Here is an 18,609-nt window from a genome sequence, read left to right on the forward strand (position 1 = left end):
AACAACTAGGCTACAGTGATCCTATAACACATTTTAGAATGATAGGCCTATGACAGAAAAACTATAAGCACCTATAGGAAATTTATGGGACTATTGATACTAGTGATACCATAGGAGATAATAATAATAAAAAAAAAATACAATGAAGTATGATAAGGTCAACGTGCAGACACACCCATAGGTCCGTATCAGTATTATAGGAATATTACAGTGATTTCCTGTTAAGGAAATGGAAACCAGGAGATGGTTTAGCGATAAGCCACCCTGCAAACTATGTAGCCTATAGCTCAGTGCACAGAACAACGTGCGGGGCGTGCACACAGAAATGCAACATTATTTGAAGTAAAAATGTGAAGCCTATTGTCCTTCAAATCAAGTTATTGCAGCACTGTAACAGTAGTAGTAGTGCATGTGCCTAAGTTTTGTGAGCATAAATAACACAATATTATCTGGAACATGGAGCAAAACAACACATTACAGACATTAGACAGCAGACAGATGGGTCAGAGTTACACAAGCTCTGACCTTACTGTAGTATCCACCTGGCCTAAATGAGTTAGATTCACTTAAGTCTGTAATCAAGATGGTTTGCATTTACATTTGAGACATTTAGCTGACACCTTTATCCACATCTGTCGTTTACTTGTATGGTAGTGCTTTCTTCCTTATACCATATAATAATTTGAAGTATCCCCTGTTACATTGGCCATATGAGTAAACTGGGATGGCCTCATTTATCATTATAGGCACCATTCAAATCATTGCAAAGCATTTAAATGAGACAAACATGATCTGATGAGGGAAAACAGCTAAGAATACAGAGTCAGTTGTAGTCCTTTGGGTCCTGGTAACCATGGCATAAATAAGCGTATAATGATAGGTACAGCATAGAAAACTTTATTTTCTGCTTTCTAAGACTGCTTGAATAAAACAAAATACAATTTTCGCTGCTATTCTTCACAAAACAGAAGCACCTGTTTTCTGCACCTGCTATTCCATTTATCCTTCAGTTTGTGCAAACAAATTATCATTTGCTAGTTCAAATAAGGTACTTCTGATAGGCTGAGCTTTTCTGATTGAATACTTAACCAGACAAAAAATAAAATGTATACAATATTAATTTGACAGCCACAACTTCCATGCTCTTCTAAATATTGTACTGCCCTCTAGGGGCTCAAGAAGACACTCAAAGTCATTGAAATGGTTGCAGCCTAAAACAATGAATAAGTATTAGCTTATTATTTATAATTACTGGGCAAATGGCTGCTATACCTCTCATTGTTTAAAGTTGTGTAATGAAATAAATATTTTTCATGAGAGCAAGAGCCTACTTTTGGGGAAAGCAAATATCTTACATGGTCATTTTGATAGGCCTACAGCATTTAAGCAATGACTGTAAAATGAAGAAGAGTAGTGATAGTGGATATTTTGCTTCATTTGTGACTTAATCTCATTATAAACTACAAAATACATTTCACTTATCAAGACATGCCAATCCACATAAAGGTCTCTTTCATGTGAAAATATGAGTGGCTGAAATGTGCCCGGGGGAAGATAAATTAGGGCAAGGTACTGCTGTGTGCAGAGGGATAATAACCCTGCAAAGACGAGTATTTGGTTTGAGCCTGTGTCACTTTCAATGGCTTGTCCACAAACCTACACACCGTTTAGGCACGATGTTACGAGGCAATTTTGTTCAGAAGTGTAACTTTCCCAATAAACATTTCAGCATTTGTTGAGATTTCGGAATGACGTTCCTGGAAAAGATTCTTTCACAACTATTTCTCATTTGACAGATCTGATTCTTACATGCAACACATCCACCTGCCCTGCCTCAAAACTTGTTCATGTGTTAGTATTTTTAGCGTACTGGCGAGCCACACAGCAGGTTATACAGCAAGAGCTTGCATAACCCACAATCATCTATTTAATGTTATGGCACATACAGATTTTCTTACTTCACGCTCAGCTGGGACCCATATTGTCTTACATTATTCATGCTGAAGTTGCATGAAATTCAACCCCTTCCAAAAGATAGAAGCTAACCTGGGAGTACCACACAAACAGGAAATAAATTGAAGACAGGAGGCAAAGAAATTGGCTCTAATGGGAGGATGAGTGAGATGAATAAGAAACAAGCTTTACAGCACACATGGGAAGAGATTCATTCCCAAGCAGGGGAAAGGAGACAAACACTGAGCCACGCTACTCCAACACAACGGATAAATCCACATGTATCCATTTGAATGTATTTGTTAAGCAAACAAAAGCAGCTGATGGGGTAAACAAATAACTAAAAGCATGATACAATTGGATATATTATCCACAGTAGTGCACTGTGATATTAAGGCCACACAATCCACAAAGCATCACAGCATTTTGTGTGATGTAAACAGCAAAATCTCATATCACAGAAAAGGAGGAAAGATCAGTGGTACACATACTGTAGCTCTAAATCCCCACTGTTTGAATCCCACTCAGTCCCCCGTGGCTGCTTAGCAACCCCTCTCCAGCACACTACTCTGAATTAACAGGGTAAAGCGTGACCGCTGCCTCCTCAAAACCACCAGTCAAGGGTGCTCTGCCATCATCAACGCCTTCTCTCAGCTCTACGGGAATAAAAGCCTCAGGTTTATTTCGCCACGGCTCCAAAACATACAAAACAAACAAGCCGAAAAGCAAATGAAAAGTCTAAAACACAGGCCAGTGTTTGTGTTGGTGACTTCGTGTGATGTGAATGTGATGTGAGCAGCGGCTATATAGGTCCTTAAACTTGCATCTAAAAAATATAGTTCCATAAATTCTAAGTATAAAACCACAAATTAAAAAAAAAAACAATTTCAGGTGACCATAAAATAGGGATAACTTAATTTCAAGTAAATGAAGATATTGCAAAGAATCTTCAGTCACATTCCTTACACAAACATGCTTTATATATAAAACTGCTTGTATATTTCTATATTTTGAGATGATTTGTCAAGCCTTAAACTCAACCTCTTGCATCTGACTTCATCGAAATTGAATTATCCGCCCTACAGCTGGCCACTTTGTTTCAGTGTGGAATACATTGCTGGCTTTATGAAAGCTTCAATGAGCAGGTCTTGAGCTGGTTTACGAGCCCAAAACCTCTGCCCTCCTGCAGCCATACCCCAAATTAAACAGCGGCTCAGTAATAGGGTTCCACTAAGTGAGTTTTCCCCATAAAACAGCTGGGAAAAATGGCCAAGAACAAGCACTGCTCCCTGTTCTACACAACCCCAGGCCCTGGGGACCAGTCAGCTATGGACTCATCCCTGTTTCCCACTGTGCATCAACATACCGAACTGCATAATGTGTTCCACATTAAAGCTTGGCAGAGTATTGCAAAGGAAGAGCCGGTGATGTTTTGAGGTCACAAACAGTTCACAGTTATTGTGTTACCAAAATGGACTTTATTGATGCAGTTGAAGTTAACTTTGCACCAATACTTATTCTCACCAGAAACTGAGGATATGAATCACATCATTGTTCTTTTTAAGCAATTCCCATTAATTGTATATCCTCCAGAGTAGATGGACCAAAATGCAGCTCTGATTTTGTAGTGTGTTGAGATCTGTCCTTGGAGCTGAAACGACAGTTCACTCGGTCAAATCGATTTGGGTGACAATGTATCAATTCTCAACTTCAGTCACAGTGTTGTGGGTGAAAGGAGAAACTGCCATGGTTCAATTAGGCATGGCTACAGAGAATGCAGCAAAAGAGTCTAATTGTCAATTAATAATTGATTTTTGGAGCAGAAGTTATGGGCGGCAGGGTCATTAGAGAGAGAGACCGTCCTGTGACTGGGAAATCCCCGGTTCAATTCCCACAACAGCCAGGTGTGCTGTCGAAGTGTCTTTGAGCAAGACAGCGGACCCCCTGCTCCTCTCTCGCTGTAAATCGCTCTGGATGAGCGCGTCAGCTAAAAGCACTAAATGCAAAAGCCTCTGAAGAAGGGATTAAAATCCGCAACGCTGGATGTATAAAATTCATTGCCACATAGACTTGAATCCTCTCAGCCAGCGGCACGTCGCCCTTCTCGGCGGGATCAGAATTTCATGAAAAATGACACAGAAGAAACCACATCAATGGGCCCGTTCTACGTCGATCGTTTGCAAATGTCATTTTCCTTTAAGATGATGTAAGACATTACTTCATGGGACGATTTTTTCTCTCTCACAGCTTGGAGCAACATCTTAAACCTTCTGCCGGCCCAACCATTACCGCACTCAGCAGTTTGGAGAGATGGGTGCGCACAGGGGTCCCAATTCCATCCCCTCTCTAAGCAATCTCGGAGCATGGGCAATTTCAGCATCCCAGCTGTCAGGAGCGACGCTTATTAGCACATTGATGGGCTGCACGCACATTCTACAAATTATCTTGGACTGATGGACCTAATTGTACCAGACGCCTGACGCAAGAGGGTGAAGCTTTTCTTCAGGAAAAAAAATTACTTGTGCAAAAAAATATTTGTACTTTTTCTACGGTGGGAAATTGCACTGTGCAAAGTGAGGATTATATTGCTATGAAGTCACAGTAATGACCCATCGCAGTGGATGTCTGTAACATGATGCGCTCACTGGTTATGATGATCGATTCCATTCAAAAAGGACGCACCGTGGGCAGGCACATTTACGCATGGGGTTAAAGGATATAGGCGCACCTTGGGATTGCTTGTCATGAGAGATTGTCGGCGAGAATTGCAGCTTGAATCAAAGCTATGCTTTGGGTGTGAGTGCACCAACACCATGCAGCTACATCCCACACCCTGAACTTCTGGGACATTTGCGCTCTGCGATCGAGACTCTGATTTCCTGCAAGAACTGAAAAATGGCACTGAGCGAAAACTGCAAAACCCAACCTGCAAAAGAGCAAGGCTCAGTCCAAAACCCTCCGTCGGATGTCATTGAGCTTAACGTGGGCGGACAGGTGTACTACACTCGTCATGCTACCTTGACAAGCTTTCCAAATTCATTACTTGGGAGACTGTTCTCTAACAAGAAGGGATCCTCAAATGACTTGTCCCGGGACCTTAGAGGACGCTATTTTATTGACAGAGATGGCTTTCTGTTTCGCTATGTATTGGATTACCTTAGAGACAAGCAAGTTGTCCTTCCCGACCACTTCCCCGAGAGAGGAAGGTTGAAAAGGGAGGCGGAATACTTCCAGCTGCCCGAATTGGCCAAACTTTTATCATCCGAGGAATCCAAACTATTTCCAGATGACTTCTACTACAGTGATTTCGACGATGCGTCGCAGGGCAGCGAGCAGAGGTTTTATTCCTCTTACTCCCTGGACCGGAGGTATGGCTACATCACGGTCGGATTCAAAGGCACTTGCGCCACGGGGGGCAGAGAAAGTCAGATTGATGTCAAAGCCAAAAAGGTGCCGAGGATCTTCATCAGCAGCAGGATTGGCTTGGCGAAAGAGGTGTTTGGAGACGCCCTGAATGAGAGCCGGGACTCGGACAGGCCACCGGACCGGTACACCTGCAGGTTTTACCTCAAGTTCAGACACCTGGAAAGAGCCTTTGACATGCTGTCAGAGTGCGGCTTTCACATTGTCGCCTGCAATTCGTCCCTGACCGCGTCCTCCATCGGTCATTACGCGGACGACCGGGTCTGGTCCAATTACGCACAGTACATCTTCTACCGTAAGTGAAGATTTAGGCTATTCTTACACAATACAATCTTCAGTGATGTAGCGGTGAATTAAAATGTGGATAAACTGACCTCCAGTCGGTGATCATCATAAGGTCACCAATAGCCTAGACAAAAACAACAATCAATATAAATGAAACAGGGGAAATATGTTTTTTATCTCCTCAAATAACCCTATCCACATATAACTTAGCCTGCATCATTTTCGTCAGAAAGATTCATTTCCTCCGGGAAAGATGGATAGTCCATCCCGCAAATAAACATGTGGGTGAATTAGATTTAGGTTTCCCTGGCAATTCAATGAAAAGCAGACTTAGTTGTTTGTACAGGCCTAACGGTCCAAATTTAAAGGTGATCTGGAGAAGCTGGTGCAGGTTATCTCACACCACCAGGAGGCATGGTTGGGTTAGCTCTTGCCCTTCTTGAATCCCTTACAATGGCTGACTTTTAACCTCCTGTTTTGCGTCCGACATTAGAGGCAAACTTGCCCTCGGGAGTCAGAGGAGGTGAGTCACTGTGCTGCTACAGTTCTGCAAACCTCTGCTGCACATGCATCATGCGTATATGGGTTATTGCTTGGATTCTGCCAGCCGAAGGGAACATATGTTATGAATAATATACTAGCACTGGGCAGCAACATTTCACATTCAGTGCTGCCGCATTCACTTAAATCACTTGTGCAGTTTACTTAAAGAAAGACAAAGTTTGGTCATCAGCAACTGCCTTAATTAGCCGCTAATTTGGTTCATTCTTTTCTTCGAGGAGGGAGGAGTTAGGCCATATGGCCAATTAAAAAGCACTTTGTTCATTATTCCAAATGGCTCCCTTTGGAAACCTGAAGAAAACCCAGTTGGTGGGTCAAGGTTGGAGGTGTGGGGGCTGGGCAGAGGAAGACAAGACATATGGTTTGCTAATGATTTGCCCATAGTGTCGTTAATATAATTACAACAGAGGGGTCTGCTTTGACCCCACTAACGTCCAGCCAGGTAGGATTTTTACTGAGTCATTCAACTTTTTGGAGCACAGCATACGGCATGGGTGTTCACCACCCAGCCCCATCAACAGACACTGCCCCAGGACAGGAGGAAGAGGAGGAGGAGGAGGGGGGCTGGAGTCGGACGGGGCCTATAGGGAAGAGACAGAGGAGAGTGCAGGGAGAGGAGGGGGTTGCAGGAAAAGAGAGAAAGAGTAAGAAGAACACAGAAGGGAAAGGAACAGGCAGAGGGGACTCGAGGAGGCAAGTTGAAAGGAAGCGAGGGACGGAGAGGCGAGCAGATGGAGGAAAGAGAGGCTGAGCGGGAAAGATGAGGGAGTAAAAGTTGCATGAGACCTGGCCACGGGGAGAAAGAACTCAGGCAGAAAAGAGAGAGGGAGAGAGGGAGCGAGAGCAAAAATAGATAAAGAGAGGGAAAGTTCAGTGGGTTTGAGGGAGGGAGAGGGAAGGCTCAGCAGTAAGACAGCAGCGAGAGAGAGAGAGGGAGAGAGAGAGATGGGACCAAGAGAGAGCAGACAAGGTGAGGGTGAAAGGATGCAGACAAATAGAGCGTTAGGAGATAGAGGGCTAGTCAGAATGATGGATAGACACATCAAAGGCAGACAGGAGTCCTTGCTCCACTGCAACACAGTGGCCCGCATCCACTTTTAAAGCTAATACTGTAACCTGATTCTGAATGTGGGACACAGGCTGGCCTAGGGCAGGTAGTCTTAAACTAAGGATGAATGTAGACAAGTGCACCTTTGGGGGTGCTCAAAACAGATGTGTTTTATTGTTATTTGTTATTTTCAGCATAGCTCTTCAGCTGCGTCTCCCACTCCCACTAAATCACGGGCTCACACGGGGTGAAAATGGGAACGGGGAAGTTGGGTTTGCTCAGAGTGTAAAAAGAGCAATCCAGCGCAGTAAACAAATTGAGAGACATTCTTCCGGGCTGTCAGTTCCTTAGCGTCATCCGTGCGGCCCTTCTTGTTAAATGCGTGAGTTGTTTTCCACAGGCTCCGCTGACTCCCTTCAGCATCAGACTGGACTATAGTTTCCAAAAGGCCCACAGCAGACAGTCATCAATTCACTGCGTGGCATCAGTAACTGACTATATTTCATCTGTATTAATAGTCAGGGGGCTCGCTCCATCATAAAGTAAAGACACTGTACTCTCAATTATTGTCATCTAGTCCTGCCAAGTAGGATATATCCTGTTGGTTCCTCCCTCTTCTCAGAGAAAAACGTATGATACTTTCAACAAAAGCTCTTCAAGAGGCTACAGTGTCGAAGCATTCATCACGATTAAGTGCCTTTACACCTGATGGTCATGACGAATAATTCACATTTAACTGGATATGATTTAGTCACCCTTTGAGTAAACAGCTGAGCATAAGAGGAACACATCAAAACCCATTGCCAGCATACACTGGAGTGAATGGGATTGAGACTAGTTAGTACGGTTAGAAGCCAGGGAATCAGCTGGGATTTAGATGCTGTTCTCTCTGCTGGATGAAGCCTCAGCTGAGACACTGGTCTCAGGAGACAAGTGTGGCATTTGCTGTGGGATAGGTGAGCCGATCAGCTCATTTGTCGAGCAGAAATGTAGGTCGTCTATTATGATAGGGACACTTAGGTTTTAGATTGGCAATGACAACATTATTGCCCCGGTGATAAATTACTCTAACCCTTCCATTTGCATTTGGGACCAGACTCCACATTGCTAATTATCTCTGGAGGAAGGGAGGAACGTTGCCGAATTAAAAAGCAATCTGAGCCCTCTAAATATTTCCTTGTCTCCAGTCACTCTCACTGGAGTTGCAACTTATTATCAAAGACAAATGCAAGCCCGTTTTAAATGGCACTGGAACTGAAACCTAATTGACTGGATAATTAAAAATATTACCCTTTGGCCAAGTGCTATCAGAGCCTAAAGCCTTTAAAGAATATCATGTTTATCAGGAAAAGAGGAAAACTTTCTTTCAGTCAGCATATTGTGGGAAATTCAGGGCTGAAGATTAGCTGTTACGATTCTTGGATAAATAACCTCATAACATGCTGTGACATTATTGCTTCCACGTCAGTGTGGCAGAGAACATCATCACTGTACAGCAGGACTGGTAACATCAGAGACAATTTCATTTTCTCCACTCTGAAAGAGCTGTGCAGGAGTGTCTGTCAAAATGGGACGCACATACAGATGGAGAATGATTACACTTGCCAGGTGTACTCCGTTAATATAAATGTGCAGTCTTCATTTGGCCTGTGAATGAGATGATTTGTGGTCATAATGGATCCTGAACAATGGCCACAAGGCGACAGGGAGAGAGGGAGGAAAGTAATCAATTGCTTGGGTGTAATGGAGGCCGAGATTGGGCCGTCCCAGGGCTCCCGGAGAGCCTAGCTGGAGCCTGGATGGATCGGCAGTGCTTGCAAGAGATGGATGACGCTCCCATGAATAACTCACATAAGTCTAAAGATCACCTGGGCAGAAGTAAGGCACAGGCATGTGCTTGTGCCATTTTTCTCACAATGGTTGCTGAACCTTGTGCACTACATCAGTTCAAGTAGACAAGCTGGCTCACCTTGGGAGTGTTTTTGAGTTTATTGAAAATCTGCAGGTGCAAAAGGGATAGGTTCCATTTACATGATCAATTATCATTATTATTGTAAGCATCAAGTACTGAATTTTTAAGTCCCTCTTTGAAAGAACCTGGAGATAAGCTTCAAACCCAGTTAATAGCATTTCAGCCATAATTTGAATACTGTCAGTTGTCATTTTTATCATCTGGTTCTGCCATTGTGGCATTTGATTTCTGCGGGGGAACAGGTGCAATAGCCTTACCAACTCACATCTAATACCCTAATGATCCCTCTGGAGACAGTTAAGGCCACTCAGATAGCCCGGCTTCTCACATGTGGGCAGGGTGTGTGTATGTGAGAGCCAGGGGATCCCCTGTGTTGGTATGCAGGGGGGGGGGGGGGAGCTGTGAATCTTGGAGGAGGAGAGGACGGCATCCTCCCTCTCCATAAAGGAAGTAAAGCGTAAAGCCAGCTAGCAAAAATCCATCGACCCTGAATCTCATCAATGCCAATTAGCAGCTGCAGTGGCTGACATTTTGGCTCCTGGCTGTTCTTTACACTGCTTGACCTCTACCTCAGCTTCATCAGCTGTATTTTATAAGGCGGCGATTATTTGCATCATCGATCGCTTCCAAGCCTCTGAATGATGTCTTTGTAAGAGAGTGATTGCATTGACACGTCTGTTTCTGAGGGCGCAAGGCAGCCGATGTAAAGAGCAAATGACGGCTCGTCTACATCTGTGATTCAGACCGTGAAGTTTTTCCTGAACAGCTGATGTATTTTATGTCAGCGCTGGAAAAACGAAAGCGGAGATGTTTGGAGATTGTGCTTGGAGTTTTGCATGTACTTTTCCTAGGTCTCACGCTTGCTTTGAATATCTTCTACTCTGCACTTGACAGGATGAGGATCACGCCGTGCCCCTCCTCTTTCCTCCGGCCTCTCGGGGCATTATTTAGGTGATGACAAGAGCTCTCCGAATGCTCGGGACACCTTCTCACTTTCTCTCTGTCTCATCTTGCTTCATCAGTGCTTGTGGAGGGGAGGGGTGCAGTGGTGGTGGTGGTGGTGGTGGGGGGTGGGGGTGGGGGTGGGGGGGTAGCGGGGGTGGTCAGGCCTGCAGGGAGGGGATGATATAGACATTTCAATCTGTCTGCCTCGCTTGTTCATCTCCCTGTCAGGGGAGACGCGCAGCCAGTCACCCCTCTGACTCTGGGAGGGGACAGCACCCGCCTGTCATGATCAATCAGCCAATGAAGTTGTGACTTTCTTCATGGACAGCAGATCATTTGTGCCGGGGCAGTGCTGAGTCTATGAGAGGGAGCGAGAGATGCGCTGTGTCCTTGGATTAGTGCAAGTCCTTATTAAGGTAAAGCTGGGTGGGACTCCTGGGCTACCCCGACTCTGTCCCATCAGCTCTTTCTCATTAACTGATGAGGGTTGCTTCAGAAGAAGGGGCTGGGTGGGTGGAGGTAATTTGGATTCAGAAATTCAAATATATGCAGATATTATGGACATTATTATACCTGGCAAGATGATGGCCGTAGCCATCGGTTAGGATGGGTCACGACCTGCTGAAACGATACTTAGGCCCATCTCGGTGTGCTGGGTTTCCCTTTCCCTGCAAGGACAGTCACTGCCTTTGCAAGACAAGCCTTTTTTTCTGCTGCAAGGACACTCTGCCCTAATTTGTGAACTAACAAGCATGTAAACTACGCTCGTCCTGAGGCAGTGGCAGAGTAAAAATCATTTGAGTAACCGGAGATGGGAGCTGCAGAATATAAGACTGTGTCTTAGATCACAGTATCTCTGCTCATATGAGCTTGACTCCCTGCTTGGCTGCATCAATATGCATACATTAGCTGCCAGACAAAATAACCCCAATACACAAAAATGTTTTATCAAACTAACAGTCAGGGCTGGTCCTGTATATTTATTTCTCTTTTGGTTTGTTTGTTTCGTGACCAAAGGTTTGTCAGGAAATTACGCCAGAAAATATGATTGTCTTGCAGTAAAACGATGCATAAAATGAAATAGTTTTGTAGCATTCGAAAATAAATCAGATTTTAAACTGGATTATTCGCGCCACTCAGCAACACAGGCTTTTGTTGTGTTAGGACAAATAACAGACAATAATGTGATTTCAAGAAAGCGAGCCGACCAACAAACACGTTTATTTCAGAAATCCAAAAGTTCAGCAGGATTTTCTCTGAATCAAACCGCTTAGGTCTAAAATGTTGCTTTGTGCTCAAAATGTATTTTCATCTGTTTATTGAGGGCATGGTTCACATTACCAGTGAGATTCAAATTTGAAAAAAATTGTTAGGTTTGGGTTGTTCAAGTCCAAGTATGAAATGGATTGCTTGACTGCTGTTACGGCCTCCTGCATGCACAATACCTACAAGAAGTTATTCAGATCTTAATGGGATGCTTCTTCCTCAGTCTACATTTCTTTGTGCCCCCGTTTTTTGTTGTTTCTCACCTTTAAGTGTGTGATTGTGCTCACCCTCTCTCAGATTACATGATTGAAGCACAAGATTGCTGTGCTGTTAAAGCACTAATCATCAGAAACCCTGATGAGTCAGATTAGAGGCAGGGAAAAAAACAAACACACTGATGTCCGGCAATAAATCCACTGACATTTGCATGCCAGTGTGTGTCACAGAGACTGCCTTCAATCCCAATCACGTCCTACTTTCCTGCCATTTAGTATGGGTAATATTATTTTCTGGGTAAGAATATTTCGTTTTATTCTAGTGCAATATCTACGCACTCAGATTTCCATCAGATTACAACCTCCTTCAGCCATGAAAGTAAAAATTCCCGCTGTCATGAGAGATGTGGAGGAGTTTGAGGACACCCCAGTGACATGCCGGTGTCTGTGTTCTTCCCCGGTGCCGAGCTCGCCTTCCTCTCTCTGTGTTATTTATGAGATCTGCAGCTACAGCCTGAGTCTGGTCTGAGGAGAGGAGCAGCCCTAGTCTCTTAATGGGGTTGGAATATGATCTGTTGGACAGGCTATATAGATCTGAGAAAAACACATTGCAATCAATGACTTCCCTGAAAAGATACTGTAGTGTATTATACACACCCACTTGTTTAAATGTACCCGGGTATGACTGTACAATTTCCTGGCAAGGCTCTTAATAGATTCCTGTCTTGGCTGTTGGCTGTGAAGGGGGCGTCAAAGCTTGCCACCATATCCAAAAACACAATACATGACTTGGTTCTTTAAAAGTCATGTTTACACACACACACACACACACACACACACACACACACACACACACACTGGTTAGAGACACACAGATTTACTTTTGCAACAGCCTGTATCTGCCATTTCCGTGTTGAGGCTCCATTTAGACAAAGTCAAATTGTTGGACAAAACAAGATGAAAGCCCAGGTGCTTCTCAGCCTGTGAGTGGCTATATTACAATTCATATTCCTGCATGGCCTGAAAATTTTATGATGCTATTATTGGGTGTTGGCTAGTTTCCTAAACGGGCCGCCCCTCTGGACTACAGCATCCATCCATTTAGAAACAATGCTCAGCCTCCGTCCTCTTGATCCTCCTCAGCAAAGCGCCTGCATCCATTTGTCTGCTGCTAGTAGGCTGCTGGATTCAGCTAGATTCATTTTCTGTGGGGGGAAATTGGTGTGCTGATTGGCCTCTTTACTCATGGATTAGCCATTAAAAAGCTGTTAGTGACTCTCTCACTATCAGCCCAATGCAATCATAGCACTAGCGATAAGGTCATTATTACAGTGAGTACAGAGAGGTTAAAATCCCTCTTGAACTCTGTTCAATATAAATTGGTGCATCCACTGGAAGGAGGTAATGGCCAAATTATTGCTCCCACTGAGATATCATTACTATTGAGTCTGTATCATCACATTGGAAAAGCTATTAGGAGGTTTTCATAGCCTGTACATGAGTTTATTTCTTATGCACTGTTGTTTTATATTACAGTGAGAAGAGTGGTTTTCTACTCTGCACATTTCTACCTTTTAGTGGATCTTAATGAGACCTAGTTTATGGTTATTTTGGTTTGGAATGAAAGATAGCCACAGAGCTCTTAAAAATATGTTTCTGTTCTTCAAGTTATACTGAATTTGAACCTTGGGAAATATTTTTTGCCTGCTGAAATATAACATTTTTGTGCAAATAACTGTTGAAGACCTTGATGCAGAATCACAGTTCCTTACAGAGTCTGCCTGTCTTTACAGGCTTGTAAAAGACAGTGGGCAGTAATGCTCTCTCTCTCTCTCAGTATTTCCGGTTCATAATTAGCAGTGTAGGAGGGAGCGAGATGAGACAAGAAGTGGGAAGGGGAGGAAGAACTCTATTATGATTACTGAATCTGCTGGTATCGGGTTCACTGCTCATGTCCAATCTGCATGACAGGAGGTCAGGACACCAGCAGGGCCTGCAGGTCCCTCTATTCACTCCACTATTCACTGACCCCATTCTGTTGCCAGTCCAGATGAATTATGCGTTGTGTTTACCAGCTTTTTTCTACCTTGTTGCCTCCCCGAGGGTAGAAGCACCTTCGCGACTTATTTGACTGAGAGAGTCGAAAACAGAGAATAATACATCAGCTTCTTATTGCGTGGCAGCCAGGTTATAGCTCTAATAAGAAATAGTGAAGGCAAAGCAGATTGCTTTGGCTCGGAGACAAGCTTTGCCTTGGGAAGTGGGAAAGGTCTTAGGGAGCCGCACTGAGCTGCACTGAGCTCTGGGGCGCTCCTTATCTGAGGAGGCAATATGCACAGCCCACCAGCTCTTTGAGATTCAGCAATTAAATGTTAAAGGCAATAACCTACATGCTCTTATGTCCATGCACCCTTAACACACACACACACACACACACACACACACACGCAATGCACTCAGCTGATATTCCTTAAAAGATATTTGGATGACATTGAAATAGCTGTAGACATTTGTCAGCATTTGCTTGATCAGTGCAAACTGTTCCCTTTGATTACTGTTGGAATCTGTCACTGTACAGATGGAACATTAGCTTACATTGCCTTTCTGCATGAAGGGGGTTCTTGCTACAGCTGTACATTTACTGTACATCTACTGTAATTTGTGATCAAGACAACTCACAGGTGTGTGTGTGTGTGTGTGTGTGTGTGTGTGTGTGTGTTTGGTATATGTGTGTGTGTGTGTGTGTGTGTGTGTGTGTGTGTTCTCTAGGTGGGCCCTCTAGGTGGTCGTCCTCCCACTGTGATTGCTGTTGCAAGAGCCACAAGAGCGAGCGCGAGGGAGAGAGCGGCACTTCCTTCAACGAGCTCTCCACCTCCTGCTCTGAGACCCAGTCGGAGGCGAGCTCCCCGCAGGGCACCGTGATCTGCGGCCCGGTGACCCGGCAGCCCAACATCCAGACGCTGGACCGCCCCATGAAGAAAGGACCCATTCATATGCTGCAGCAGGCTGAGATGCGGCGGAAGACGGACATGCTACGCGTGCGAACCTTTGGGGTGCGAGAGCGAGAGGCGGCGAAGAGGAAAGCAAACAAGGAGAAGATGACTCCGGAGCAGGAGCTGGAGAAATGCATCCAGGACTTCCGCCGCATTAGAATTCCGGAGCGCTTTCCAGAGAGGAAGTACATGTGGCAATCAGAGCTCCTAAGAAAGTACCGTCTCTAAGTATGGTGTGTGTGTGTAGAGAGAGAGAGAGAGAGAGAGAGAGAGAGAAAAGAGAGAGAGAGAGAAAGACAAAGAGAGAGAGAGAGAAAGAGAGAGAGAGAGATGAAAGAGCGTTTGCGGTAGTATCATGTGGAAGTATCACTATCCATGCAGGGTATTAGACAAAAACTGCATAGGCTGTAGACTGCACTCTCAAAGACACAAACTGTAATCGCAAAAAAAACAAAGATGGCCACTTTCCCGCCAGCATGACTAGTGGAGCACACACAGTACAGGGCCACGTGCGTCATTGATTTGTAACGTATGCACAGTGTTGTGTATGATATGCACATGTGTAAATCAGGTTACTCCTGTTGGGGCTTACAACCCTTCCCACACCAGGGTGGTGCGCTGACCCCGCTCTCACTTCCGAGGGCTGCGGTTGGGAACCAGGCGTGCTAAAGGCTACATCACTAGTTCAAGCAACAAAGCAACCTCAGGGGCAACATTATTGCAATTAGCTCATCAACCTATCACATACTGTATGTGCAAGTAGCTCATCGACGTTATCACATACCGTACGTGCAAATAGCTCATCGACCTGTCACGCGCTGTATGTGCAGTTACCCACAATAGCTGTTTTTTTCGATGGATGTACCAAGATGGTGCTGTGCGTTCGCAATGGAATTTCACTACTCCACAGATGACACATCGACTTATAGTAGGCTACGATAACGGCACTGCATGTCATTTCACCCCTAGCGTATGAAATATAAAAAAAAACCATTCAATTCATTGTTTCGTGTGGTGGATTTAAACCGGTGAGTTACGACTGAGGCTAACTTCAATGAGGAAAGCACTGCCTAGATCTCTGTTTGCTATTGTAAACATTTTTGTCTAATGTTGTCATTATGTGTTGGATAGATAATGTTGTGTAGGTAGAGTATATAATGCCAATGGGTATTTGATTAATCCTTGATTGTAAGTGTGCAAAAAAACTATTAAATGGGTCGGAAATTTATTTATTTGTGTTCCTATCTGCTTGATCGCAGTGCAGTTCTTGTCACCTTCAGTTGAATTCAGTTTCTGAGTGAAGTTTCTCAATGAAGTTTCTCCTCTCAGAGTTGACAGGATTGAAGACCGGCTTGGATGTTGAACAATTAATCAAAGAGGATTTTAGAATTTAGCACAATAGCTGGGTTTGAGATTTTTCCCTGAATCTGAATAAGTCGCTCCACTGGACTGAAATCAAAACCGTCTTGCCTTGTGTTGCACCCCCTCCCCCCCCTTCCCCCCAGCCCCCTCCACACAAATTGGCTTCATTTAAGAAGCGAAATAGATATCTCCTTGTTGACATTTTAACGTGCGCCTCTTCCTCTTGAGAGGAACTCAAGGAAACGGGAAGAGAACCATAGCTGTGCATCACAAGCACCGTTTATAGATGGCACTATTTTTAGCGAGCAGATTCTGCAGTGTCGCCACATTGCATCTGCAAGGAACAAGGCTTGGGGACCGCACCACCGCAACCCCAAAAACAGAGGCTGTGATGATAGATGAAGAACTGTCTCCCTCTTGGGACAGCAAGTGTCCTCCAACACAAGTTCAAAGGAAAAAGCTTTGTTAGGGCTTTGTGAGACGCACGACTGGGTGATACAGTGTGCGCTGTACGCAGTGAGCCATTTAATAAAAAACAGAAAGGAGATTTTTTCAGAGTGGAAGCATGAGACAGGTAGCCCTATAGCCCTTCTGCCTTACTCAGCTCAGGCATAAGTTTGAATGGAGACCTATAATCCTGGTCACATACGGCCAATCATCAGCATTCATCCATATGCGGCGAGGGAGGAGGTAAAAAAAAAAAACATTCTTAGGGCTTAACAGTCTTTGTCGAGCTTTTATAGAGATATGGGTTTGGATGTGAATGCATTTCAAGAAGCTAATATTGAAACAGGGCATTAGGTTCCTGTAGCAGAGAATAAAATAGCAAAAACCTGGAAGGGGACTGTAACATAATGAATTTGTCAAGGATATAGTGGCTGTTCTTCCTCCCCTCTGCGATGCACCCGGACCCATATCTCTTACCGTCTCAGCCACCATTCAATAGGAGCACAGCATGAAATCTCTCAGTTTGAAATCCTATGCCTTACTCCCCGTCTTTGAAAACCAAATCCGTTTTGGATGGCATTTCACCTCACGCTTAGCACAATCTGAATCCTGATGAAAAATCAATGCATCTGTTTTTGCATATCAAATATGCTCAGCATCACTACGTGGGCCTGGTGTGTTTCCTCGGCCTGGTTGACGCTGCCGGCCTCTCCCACAGACCCACCTGACCCCGGCCCCGGCCACTCTCCTCCCCTGCAGGGTCTATTACCCAGCCGATCAATAGCCACAGATCCTGGCCCCGGCCTATAGACAGCCTTCCAGTCTTTATAGATGGTCGATAACCAACATCCTCTCCTAGGATGCAAAGTAACATTAAAATCTTCAATCACAAAACATCACTGCCACTGCTAACCACCCTCAATTATCCAGCAGGGTTGCCTGCAGGCCTTGCATTTCCCGCAACAGCTTTCTTCAGCGTGAGACAGGTCTGACAGAATGATTACAGCCCTTGTATTAGAAAATTACAATGCCGCAAAGGTTGTGTGATTTCACGAGTGGGAGAATTATCCTGCTTATCAGCTATTAGTGCTACAAGAAAAGACACAGTTATTCACACATAGAATAATAGAGGCATGATGTAAAACCAAGCAAGCGGGATTTCATTTTTAATCCAATGAATATATAAACAGCAAACTCAGAATGATGAATTATATGAGGTGTGGAGGAGACTATAATCCTTCACTTTCCCTTAGCCTTATAAATCTGAGATGGTACCTGGTGCTACCATTGTAATGCGGAAGATGTCGAAAACTATACATCAAGGCAGGCACTCGATAACTTCTGGCAAGCTTGACAGTTGGATTAGAATAATAAAATATGCAATTTATCTGCTTCGTCTGAAAAACATCCAAATTCTTACTGGGAGAGGTCTTGTTGCCTGCAGCATGTCTCCATAAATATCCAAGGCCAACATGTTTTTTCTGCTCACTCATCTAATTTTAGATGACTGACATCCCAGAGCTTTACAAGAGCTGGGGAAGTGAATGTTTACATGGGTGACTAACGGGAAGATTTAAGATCTTTCTCCCGAGGTTGACATCTTTGTTATTTGCATATTTGTTCATCGTGATGGGGGGTGGGGGGAGTATATTCCCAGGTTCAAGCTACATTGTGAAGTTTCGGGGAGAAAAACTCACTTAGAATAATCATTTGCGAATCCTTGGAGCTTATTTAAAATCTTACAACAACTTATTTTGTTTGCCTAGGAGATACTTCTGTTATAAAAATGTGAGAGGGTAGCTAACCACAGCACAACATTCTGACTTCACATACTTCTCCGGGGTCCAGCTTTCCATTACAGACGCTTATTTGTTCAGTACAAAATATATTTCATAGACTATTACGAGAGGGTCACAAACGGTATTGTGCTATGAGCAGTGAGCATACTAGACCAATAGATACTGTGCTCTTTTGTGGAGAGGCTGCAGGGACTTAGTTAGAGGAATGGAAGGCAACTTATGGCCCTGGAGCACATTTGGGGCCTTACTATGCCCTTATTCTGCCAAGTCTAATGTGTGGAAATACCAGTGGCACAGATTACAAATGAATCCAGGGGAAGGAATAACAAAATCAGATTGA

General features: G+C 44.2%; 1 protein-coding gene across 1 annotated transcript; it reads left to right on the plus strand.

The window, feature by feature from the left end:
* The first annotated feature begins 4,848 nt into the window (after positions 1 to 4,848).
* Positions 4,849 to 15,080, plus strand: LOC139925546 (BTB/POZ domain-containing protein KCTD16-like). Its single transcript, XM_071916971.2, has 2 exons — positions 4,849 to 5,671; positions 14,438 to 15,080. Exons 1-2 carry the CDS (start codon positions 4,849 to 4,851, stop codon positions 14,887 to 14,889), a joined length of 1,275 nt encoding a protein of 424 aa, XP_071773072.1. The 3' UTR covers positions 14,890 to 15,080.
* The last annotated feature ends 3,529 nt before the right edge of the window (positions 15,081 to 18,609 follow it).

The sequence above is a fragment of the Centroberyx gerrardi genome, chromosome 16 (assembly GCF_048128805.1).
Source record: "Centroberyx gerrardi isolate f3 chromosome 16, fCenGer3.hap1.cur.20231027, whole genome shotgun sequence".
NCBI lineage: Eukaryota > Metazoa > Chordata > Actinopteri > Beryciformes > Berycidae > Centroberyx > Centroberyx gerrardi.

Coding starts and splice junctions, on each gene's coding strand:
- LOC139925546 (XM_071916971.2), top strand. CDS start 4,849: ATGGCACTGAGCGAAAACTGCAAAACCCAACCTGCAAAAGAGCAAGGC. Junction 5,672..14,437: donor CGCACAGTACATCTTCTACC/GTAAGTGAAGAT, acceptor TGTGTTCTCTAG/GTGGGCCCTCTAGGTGGTCG.